We start from the raw sequence: 10446 nt of genomic DNA, 5'->3' as shown, positions 1-10446 counted from the left end.
AGAAGCTGCCCGGCGGAGGTCCTAAGCCCGGGCGGAGGGAATGACAGAAGCCTGCCTGCCCTGGGCTTTATAGCCTGGGGGTGGCGGGAGCAGACTGGAGGGACGCGCCTGGAGGCAGGGGCTGGTAGCCAGGTGATGGAGTCTGCATGGTTGGAGCAAATAGGAGACCTCTGATCTGAGCGACAGGGAGAACTGACTGGTGGACGGGCCAGTCAGCAGCAGCTCAGACCTCCTCACTTGAGCCTCGGACTGTAAACTAGGTATAAATAATACCCACCTCATGGGTTTGAGAATCAGATGGGGGGCTCCACCCAGGGCAGCCGCATGAAGCTGGTGCTCTAATTCATAGGGACTGAAGGACCTGGGACGAGGCACCATTTACAGGGATGACGGTGAGCCGTCTATTTGGGCAGGTGGGGTGAAGAGCTACCCAGGAGCAGCAATCCTGGCCCCAGGACCTCCACCAAGAAGCCTTCCAGGCTGACTGGGGCCACCTCTGGGCTCCAGTGTCCCTGGCCTCACACCATCCACACCCATCGCCCTATACTGTCATGGTCCCTCTCCACTTCTGATTCCAAGCCCAGCTCCCCACGAGACTGTGCACTTCTAGAGGGCAGGGCTGTCACCGCTGTCCTGCAGCCTCACCCAGCCCAGCACTGGGCACCAGGCAGGAGCTGAGTGAGAACTGGGTGAGGTGGAAGGAGCCTGGCCTGCACTCTGCATCCCCAACACCTCTTTTCTATCTCGGGGCTCCCTCTGCAGCCTCGGCCTCCCTCTTTACTCGCCACTTTGCCCTGATATGCTGGGTCCTCTGAACCCTAATTTCCCCCCTGAATCTCTGATCCTTTCTGAGTCCCATTGTCTTTTGCTCAGGATCCTGTTCACTGGAGAAGAGAGACCCAGGTGCAAATTCCAGCTGCAGGTATTGGTCAAGAGCCTTTGGGTGCAAATGACAGAAAACCAGCTTCAAGCTGGCTTTAAAAGAGGAGAACTTATTGGCTCAAGGAACAGGGAAGTCCAGGAGTGGCCCTGGCTTCAGGCCTGGTAGAGAGAGGGGCTCGATGGAGGGCACCAGGTCAGGTCACCTCCCAGCTGCCTCTCCGGGGTCCTGCTCACTCTCAGACAGGCTGCTTTGTCAGGCCCTCCAGCCAGGGAGCTCCAGGCTTCCCTCCGCCTGCCAGGGTCTCCTGAAGACAGCAGCTGGTTTGTGCTGCTGTGCTCAAGCCACAGTCCCAAGGCTGTGGCAGGAGCCCAACTCGGGGGCTTTTGGCCCAGATTTCAGATCCCCACAGCCCTTCTAGGGGTGAGGGTCCCCAGCACCCACTCCCCATGCTCCTCTTCCTGTATCAAGTCAGCACATAGTAGGTACTCAGTAAACAGCACCAGTCATTAATAACTTGTTGCTGCTAATGCTAATCTATATCTTTACTCCATCTCTTGGTCTCCTGTTCTTTATCATCGGCCTGTCCATTGTAGATTCATTTTTCCCCTTTCCCAGGAGGGTTCTGCTCCATCCATTTATGCATTCATTCACCACTGCCAGGTACCCCGTGCAGGCCACGTGCTGGGTGATGCTAGGACACAGATGCTGCCGCTGACTTGAGGAGGTCACAGCTGGGGAGAAGATGCAATAACAAGGGGAGATGCCCGGGGCTTTGGGGCACAGCAGAGGCGCCCTCACCCGCCTGCAGTGGGGAGCCCAGGGCTTCCTGGAGGAGGGAGCAGGGTTCCTGCTTCTCTGGCCAAGTTGTGTCTCACTGGGAACCAGGAGAGGGGAGGGCAGATGGGGTGTGAGCAGGCTCATCAGGGGAACTGGCAGGAGGGGACAGCTCAGGATGGGAGGACAGGCACCCCCTTGGGATGTGTCCCTAGGTCCTGGGTACAGAAAGCGCCTCCCTCGAAACCCTAATGTAATTACCCATTTTCTTAACTCACTGCCTCACCCCACTGCAAGTTCAAGGAGAAGACTGTTTCCCCAGGACCCAGCCCAGGCCTGGCCCATGGGAGGGGCTCAAAGGGACCTGCTCAGCAACAGTTCGTCAAAGGAACCAAGTAACTAATTTATTTTCATCCCAGAGATTTGGCGGCCTCTGCTGCCTCCCAGGAGACCTGCGTGTCCCCGCTCTGGCGAGTTCCTCCCTAACGACAGAACCCACTGAAGGCGCCTGAAAAACTGCTGTGGGCGGAGATCCCCCTCACGCAGCCCCGAGAGGCTGGCAGGAGGGATGCGGGGCCAGGCCTACCACGGGAAGCAGGGCCGAGGCAGCACTTAGAAAATCGGCTCAGATCTTGTTGAAGTCACATGTCACAGTGCTTTGGTTTTTGCCACAACAGGGCAACCCCCGACCTCAACCCTCACACCCCAGAAAGTGTGCCAGCTCTGTGCGCTGTATCTGTGTGATTAAAGTCACAGTTGACAAAGGAAACTATGTACCGAGGCCCCTTTACAATGTGCAGTTTAGAATGAAGCCCAAATCAGTGCCATCCAAAGCCCCCTGGGAGCTGGCAGACTTCTCTCCAGACAGCACAAGGGCACCACGGGCTGGTGCTTCTGTGAGGAGGGCATAGGTGCAGCAGCTGGGGCTGAGGCCACAGGCTGAGATGGGGTCCCCTCTCCCAGGAAGGACGGGGCCTGAGGTGAATCTCAGCAGGACCTCCACTAGCTGTGACCCTGGACAAATCACTGCCCCCCATCCTCACCCCAAAATGGACAACAGACTCTGTCTAGAATAGGATGCAGGAGACGAGAGGCTTTATCTCAAGGGCAACCTGGCCTGGGGGGAGCCCCCAGGGACAGTGAAGACTCCTCCCCGAGCTGAGCTGCCCACCCCCACCCCCACCCTGCTCTCAACCCTTGAAAGCCCAGGGTAAGAGTCCCCTGGGAAAATACAATTACAAGGCAGTGGTGACAGCAGCACCCGCGTTGCCTCTGACTGCTTAGAACTGCACCTTGGCTCTTAACAAGGTTCTGAATCACATTTACAATTGATTGCTCTCCCCTCTTCCTGTAACGCTGCTGGTTACCGGGCTTTCTGCAGACTACCCCTCACAGGCCTAGCAAACGGGCTCGTCTCCTACGCCTGCGGATCTGAGGGCTGGGAGGCAGCAGGCCTGGCTCACTGCAGGAGGTGGACGGAGGCTGCCTTTCGGATGAGCCGCTCAGTCAGGGGCGAGTTGGGCTTCAAGGCGTCACGCTCCATCAGAAGACTCCTGCAGAAACAGACAGGGTCTGTGGTGGAACCTCCTAGAAGGATGTGGGGGCCCGATGGGAGGACAGAAGCAGCTTGGGCTGGGGAGTGCAAGACACACTCCTCTTCCCAGGTTGCTGGGGAGGGGACAGCATCATGGCAGAGGGGACAGGATGGACAAAGGCCCACAGGCAGGAGGCCTGGATTGGCGGGGGACTGAAGACCAGGTGCTGTGCTGGACAAGCGGAGGCGTGAGGATGAGGAGGCGTGGACTGCCAGGCCTCAGCATCCTCGAGCAGGTGCAGGAGCATAACTGGGACATCCACTGTTTGGAGAGCATTTTTACATTGTCCCCGTGACACCTCCAGTGACTCAAATTCCAGGGTGAGCACATCCCTGTGGCCTGTCTGCCTCAGGAACTCACGGACAAGACGGGGGAGTGCCTCTGTGGGGGTAGGTTGGGGGAGCCACGCCTAAGTAGCAGAAGAGAAGTGGGGAGAAAAACTCCAAGTTTAAGGAAAGCAAGCAAGCATAGGAACCGTTTAAGGCAAAGACCTCAAACAACTGACAACAGTGATTCTGTGGGTGAGGGTGGGGTTGATGGACTGGGCCTGGCACTCGGGGTGGGGGGACACCAGGACAGGGGGCTGAGCGTTCCCCACCTTTGAGGGGACAGGAGCTGAGCTGACAGCCTCACAGGTGCTGCATGACCATGAGAGGGAGGCCCTTGGAGAGGGTGCATTTGTCACCCTGACACAGCAGGCCCCCCCTCCACGGTCAGTGTCTGCTCCAGGCTGCCCATGGGACCTGTTTGCCCCCAGCACTCCCAGGGGCAGAGGCCCCACTGTGGAGCGCCCCCACCCACTCCCCACCCCACCCCAGCTCCCTGCTGAGGCCCTCAGCCCTCCTCTCAGCCCTAACAGCCCCACCTTCCTGCCCAGCTGTCACCAGAGGCACCAGTCTCACCCACACCTGGAGCTCTCTAAGGGGACCCACCGCTAAAGCGATGCGTGTGACTTTTACATATGGCCACGGAGGGGTGAAGAGCACGGGCATGTGTGCAAGACGCTTGAGTTGAACCAACTCCAGGGAGTGCATACCTGTTTGATCAGCGCCACGAACACCTGTGCGGCTGGTTTTGGAAATGCTGTGGGGGCAGCTGGGTCTCCCCCACCGCGGGCCACCTGAGCCTGTGCTTACACCCTGGCACTTTCCACCTGACCGCAAGGCCCGGCCGAGAGCCTCCAGCCTCGCTGGGTCTCCGGACAGCTGTCCTGCCCACTGCGCACCCAGCAGTTCCTCTCTCCCCTCTTCCCCTTGGAGTTCCAGCAGGGTGCAGGGAACTCGGGCAAAGAGGAGGCTCATGTCCCAGGAGCACATGGCGGGTGCAGAAGCCAGCAAAGAATCTGGCCACCCCATTGGGGTAAGGTGTGAGCTGGGTGTGGGAACACCAAGGCTGCGGGCAATGGCTGGGCTTCACAGAGCTTTCTTCTTGGGGCGTCCCCACCCCAACACCCTCAATCCCCCAGCCATACCCCTTCAGCCCCTCCTGCTAACCACAACACCCCTGGCCTGGTTAAACTGGCTTGGTTTCAGGCCTCCCCTCACCTGCCTGCTCAGTGCCTCCATGACAGCATCTCGGAGCACTATGCCCCATGGCAGTTTTACATACACAGGAAAACCTTGGATTGCGAGTAACGTGGTTTGAGAGTGGTCTGCAAGACGAGCAAACATTTCTAATACATTTTAACGTGGTAAACGAGCGATGTCTTGCAATACGAGTAGTTTGTTTCTGGAAGGAATTATGCTCGCAAACCAAGGTATTACTGTATTTGTCAGTTCCCGCCTAAGAGGGAAGCTCGGTGCAGCCAGAGCCTGGGTCTGCCGGCCCATCAGTGCCCCCAGCACCCAGCATAGTCAGGTAGGAGAACATGAGCTGAGGCCTGAAGGATCAGCAGGCATAAACCAGGTGAAAAAGAAGAAAGGATATCCGAGGCAGAGGGCACAGCACGTGCAAAGGCCCTGGGGCCTGAAAGAGCAGAACGTGTTTGGGTAACTGTAGCTCAGCATGGCTAGAATGAGGAGTGGGCTGGGGAGGGCAGGAGGGTGGGCCTGGGGGTTGGGGTGGCTGGTCCCCTTTGGCCAAGTTGAGCATGCTACCAACAGAGAGCCAGGTGCCCCTGTAACCTTGCATCTTCACAACCTCAAAGGCGGGAACCACCTCGGGCCAAGGGAGGTAGGAGCCTCTGGGCATGCTGGAAGCCCACTGGGAGACCCCCATGTGAGAGAGGCAGCTATGCCCGGAAACTTTCCCAAGCCCGGGTTTGGGACATGAGTGAGGAACTTACCGGGCCACGTTCTTGTAGGTGCTGGACGTGCAGTTTAAGGCCACATGAATCAGTAACTGGTTGAAGACGTCTCTCTGAAAGGCAGGTTAGGCTCCTGTGATGTGGGATGAGGGATGGGAACCCCCAGCCCACTGCAGGCCAGCCTGTTCTCAGGGACACACTTCCTGGGGGTGTGAAAGACAAGGACACCCCACACTGTGGGCACAATACCTCGGAGAGGCTGGGGCTGCCGGGCACGGGGGCTCCTGGACACAGCGCTCGTGCTCCAGCTGCAGGCGCGGCTCGAGGCCAGAGGCTCACCTGGGCGTTGCTGCCTCCAATCTGGACGACCCGGTAGCGGATGGGCAGGAGCAGTTCCACGGCGCGATCAGGGTTCCCATTCTCGGCCTCCACCAGGGCCTGGCACAGGGGCAGCCCCACGTCGCGGGCCAGGAGATGCTGGCAGTTCTCCCCCGGGGACCTGCCAGCCCGAGAAGGTGCCCTCAGCAGCCTGCAGGGCCCCGTCACTGCACACCTGTCTCCCTGCCTGGCTCAGGCTGCTGAGGGGAGGGCTGTCGCTGTCTCAGCCTGGTGTCTCTGGCACTGTGCCTGGCACACAGTAGGAACTTTGATCAGGTGAGCTCACAGAAGAGAAGCAGCCGGAGAGGGGCGAGAACAGGGCTGTAAACTGAGGTCAACTGGGTTTACTAGCGACCTGGCTTTGTGCTGGTCCACCACTTCTGGCCTCAGTTTGCTCATCTGTAAAGCAGGAGTGACAGTGCTGACCTCGCAGGCTGTCAGGAGGATGACAGGCAATACAGGTAAAGGCCTGGCACTGGAGTTGGCACCAACACTGGGAGCGAATGGCTGTGGCAGCCCGTGTCTATCCACTGGCCTCAGATGCCAGCTGATGTGGGTCGTGAGCACCGGGGGCCCAGAGGTAGCAGCCAGCTCCAAGCCTCGCTTAAAAGCTCAGCGGCTCTGGCTCCTCGGCCCGTCCCTCGGCTGAAATGAGAGCTCTCTAACACCGGACATCTCACCCAGGAGGGGCCGCGCAAGCGGCGGTGGTGTCCAGCTTGAGCTGTGGCACCGGTCACCCTCCACCAGGCCCCAGGACAAACCACAGGGGTCACGGCTCCCACAGCTCTAGCCCTTCAGGGGGAAGACGAGGGGGGCTGCCTCTCCGGTGGATGTGTGCCGTGGAGGACCTGCCCCCAGACTCCCTCTGGCCTCTACTGTGATGTGAAATGGCTCCCCCCAGTGCCAGGCGCCACACCAGGGAGGCGGGTGGTCGCACGTCCCCTCCTACCAGCCTGCCTCAGCAGGCACTATCCCTGATTTGCACACGAGGAAACTGAGGCTCAGGGCAGAGAAGTGCTTGTCCCGGATCTGAGATCCTGTCAGTGGCAGGTCCCCACTGTGCCTCCATGGGAGGCTGCCCACGTGACACTGACGCTCTCACACCCACCTTGGGGATGGAGAGGCAGCTCTGTGTCCTGGAGCAAACCACGGCATCTTTGCAGGGTACTCCCACCCAGGGAGTGCATACTACAGCCAGCCTACACACAGTGGGCCTGCACACAGTGGGCCTGCACACAGCCAGCCTGCACACCTGCGGGGCGCACACCCGGGGGGTGCACATCTGTGGGGATGAGCACCTGGAATATGCACACCTGCAGGGCGCATACCTGGAGTGCGCACACTTGGGGGGCATACACCTGAGGACACACACCTGGGGGGGTACACATCTGCGAGCAGCCCTCTGTGGGCATCCCCAAGGCTGTGCTCACCAAGGGGGGCCCCACCCCCAGCCTCCCTGGCAGCAGGGGCTTCCAGGACCCTGGCCCCTCGGCATACTCGCTGGCGTCCTGCAAGGTGGTCAGCAGCTCCTCCGTGGTTCTGGAGTCCCGAGCTCCCAGGGACGCCATCAGGAAGTGCACGTCGTTGAACAGCAGGACATGGTCTTGGCTGTGTTTCTGGGTCACGGATAGGACATCCTTCCACCGCTCACCCACAGACACCCCTGAGGACATGGGAAGGACAGCACAGGCCTGGTGTGAGGCTCTGGAGTGCAGGGCAGCCCCATGATCCTTTCCGGGCAAGGAGGCCGGGCAGGGGAGCAGGGCTGGCACGCAGTGTCTGGCCTCAGGCTGAGGCCTTTGGGCCAAGTTTATGTTCACTTTGTTTCCTTATAAAAGCAATAGATGCATAAGATAGAAAGCAAATTTCGAAAACTATTGAAGGGTATTAAGTGAAGTCTCTGGCCCCTTGACAAGCCCTAAAACCACTTTTTAAATTCTTCCAGTGTCATTGTTGGTGCAGCACCTGATACATAATAGGCGCTTGATAAAAATCTGCCCAATTAGTAAATGGCCTCCTTCCACCTTTGCATCTAGATTTCTCAACTCTAGACAGTCCCTACTTTTGCTCCACTCTCCAACACCACCTCCCACCTCCTGTCTTCCCAAGTCCTGGGAGTTACCGGATTCTTCCTACTTCTCCCGTGGGCACCTCCATATCTAGAGATGTTGCCCTGGGCCTCCACTTCTCAGCCAGTGAACAATGGACACGGCTCTCAAGGCTCCAGTCTGCACAGTGAGGGGGCGAGTGGCCTTTCTCTCCCCCCCACCAGCACCCGGCACCCCCGCCTCGCCTCCAGCCTCCAAGTTGCCCTCCCTCCAGCCCCCGCCAGTTCTGAGAGGCTTGGGCTGGACAAAGGACACAGGCGAACTTCCAGCCCAGGCTTCGGTGTCCCTGTCTTGCCACCTGGATGTCCGGGAGCCAGCCTAGAAAGTGCAGCGGCCTCCTGCCCGATCCCCTGGCCTCCTCCCGGGTCCCCAGGGCTCATTTAGGACCGCCCGACTTCCCTGCTCTTCTCTCAGCCCTTGGCCTTACGGTTCCTCCAGACTCCAGCCTCAGCCTCCCTGGCTCAGCCCCCACTGCTCAGAGGACCTTCCTCAGAGGCACATCAGAGCCTGTCCATCCCCGCTGTAGCAGGCTCCTCGAAGACCAGATAAAAGCCAGGCTCCTCACCGTGCTCTTCCCAGGGGTTCCTGCCCCACCCGCCCCCAGCCTCCTGTGCGCCATCTGACCACACGGACCCTACCCTCCGGTCACTCGTCCCCGTAACAGGATGCTCTCTGCATGTAACGTCCTTTTCCATCTCTGCCCAGCAAAATCCTCAGCACCCTCCCACGGTTCCCAAGTCACCTCTTCTAGGAACCTTCCAGGAACCCTCTGGAAACGGCTTGCCCTACCCATGCCTCACCCCCACATTATCCTGCTGACCCAGCACCTAGAGCGGGTACAGGTTTGGCTCTGCTGGGCCTGGGGAAGACGGAGAACCAACTGGCACCCCAGGAGTTGGCTGGAAGCCCTTCACAGGCCCCAGAGCTGTAGCCAACCCCATCCTGGCTGCCTGCAGAGCACAGTGTGACTATGTTGAGAAACCTCTGAAATCCCAGCAGCTGAGAAACCCTTGTTCTAGAAAAGGAGGCAGCATCCAGACAGGCAGCGAGGTGCCACCTGTGCCCCGCAGGCCTGGTGGGCAGGCTGTGGGAACGGCAGGTGCCACCATGGGCATGGAGACCGAGGCCTGCACACCAAGGGGTGGTGGGAACTGGGGAAAAGGGCTGTGGGTGCCCTCAGGCTGCTGGAAGGCGGCTGCAGAGCTGGCACCCAGGGCACACCATCCCAAGTCCTGCAGCGAGACCCAGAGGGCCTCGCTCATGAGCTCCTGCCCGGCCCTGGGCCCAGGCCGTGACACCAACGCCTCATTGTGTGGGAGGGGACAGGGGACAGGACCCGAGGGGACAGAAGAGGGCTGCCTACCTTCCATCTGCAGCCGGTAGAGCATGGAGCAGCTGTCCACCACATCCAGCATGGCGCCGCTAGCCCGCAAGCTGGGGAGAATCTGGAAGACAGGCAGGTGGGGCCTGAGGGGGCCTGTCTGGGCTGCACGTGGGGCCTGCACACAGTGGGCCTATACACAGTGGGCTGCACACAGCCAACCTGCACACAGCCAGCCTGCACACAGCCAGCCTGCAGCAAGCAGAAGCTACCGCCATCGTCCCCTCTGCCTCAACTATTGGGACCATCCCCTCACCAAGACTCAGACCACTCCAGGTGCAAACCTGAGGAAAGAGCTTACCTGAGGAGGGGGGTTGCATTGGGCCCTGGCACCTGTCACCTCCCACCCCCAGGCCTTGCAGCACACTCTCAGGAGACCCTTCTCTCCTGTGCACGGGTCTAGATTGTCAGCTGGTCCACACCTCACGGCACACAGTTCTTACCTCAAAATCCTGACAACTCAAAAGGATAACTTCAAGGAAACATTACTGAGTGTCCTTCTCAGGTGTTTAGAGCCCCAAACCACAAGCACTTTCGTGACCCCAGGCCTCTGTCATTAAGCCCACGCTGGGATACCCACGCTCTGAGTTAGGCTTTTTTTTTCCCCTCTTAAAAGCATATCTAGGGGCTAGGGGAGTTAGTGTTTGGTGGGCACAGAGTTTTCGTTGGCGAAGTTGAAAAAGTTCTTAGATGGCTCGTGGGGATGGCTGCACAGCAATGCGAGTGTACTAGATGCCACAGAACTGTACACCTAAAAATGGTCAGTTTTATGCTATGTGTCTTTTCCTACAATGAAAAGTTCCTAACGGAAGATGGATGATCTCCCAAAAAGGGAGACAAGTCTGAGATCTACAACGTAGACGAGTAATTCCACCCACGCCCACGGGGTGACAGGGCCCCAAATGTCCTCACCCCATTCTGGTTACACCACCACTCTGGCAAAAATTCACCCCACGAGGTCTTTCACAAGAAGTGTGTTCTCGCTCCTGCTGATGTTTTTGGCTGGGACGAGACTGACGGCCTCAAAGCTCTGTTCGAGGCTAAAAGCCAAACTGCCCCAGTAAGCTGAGTTGAGTGCAAAC

At 59.0% G+C, this 10446-nt stretch overlaps 1 protein-coding gene across 1 annotated transcript; it reads right to left on the bottom strand.

Moving 5' to 3' along the window:
* Positions 1 to 2845: 2845 nt before the first annotated feature.
* Positions 2846 to 10440, bottom strand: TTC38 (tetratricopeptide repeat domain 38). Its single transcript, XM_019651699.1, has 6 exons — positions 10277 to 10440; positions 9347 to 9428; positions 7373 to 7538; positions 5837 to 5996; positions 5537 to 5610; positions 2846 to 3210 (listed from the first exon to the last, which is right to left on the bottom strand). Exons 2-6 carry the CDS (start codon positions 9396 to 9398, stop codon positions 3117 to 3119), a joined length of 546 nt encoding a protein of 181 aa, XP_019507244.1. The 5' UTR covers positions 9399 to 9428; positions 10277 to 10440; the 3' UTR covers positions 2846 to 3116.
* Between the last annotated feature and the right edge of the window lie 6 nt (positions 10441 to 10446).

Source organism: Hipposideros armiger, unplaced genomic scaffold (genome assembly GCF_001890085.2).
Source record: "Hipposideros armiger isolate ML-2016 unplaced genomic scaffold, ASM189008v1 scaffold_164, whole genome shotgun sequence".
Lineage (NCBI taxonomy): Eukaryota > Metazoa > Chordata > Mammalia > Chiroptera > Hipposideridae > Hipposideros > Hipposideros armiger.
This window is presented reverse-complemented; position numbering and strand designations above follow the sequence as displayed.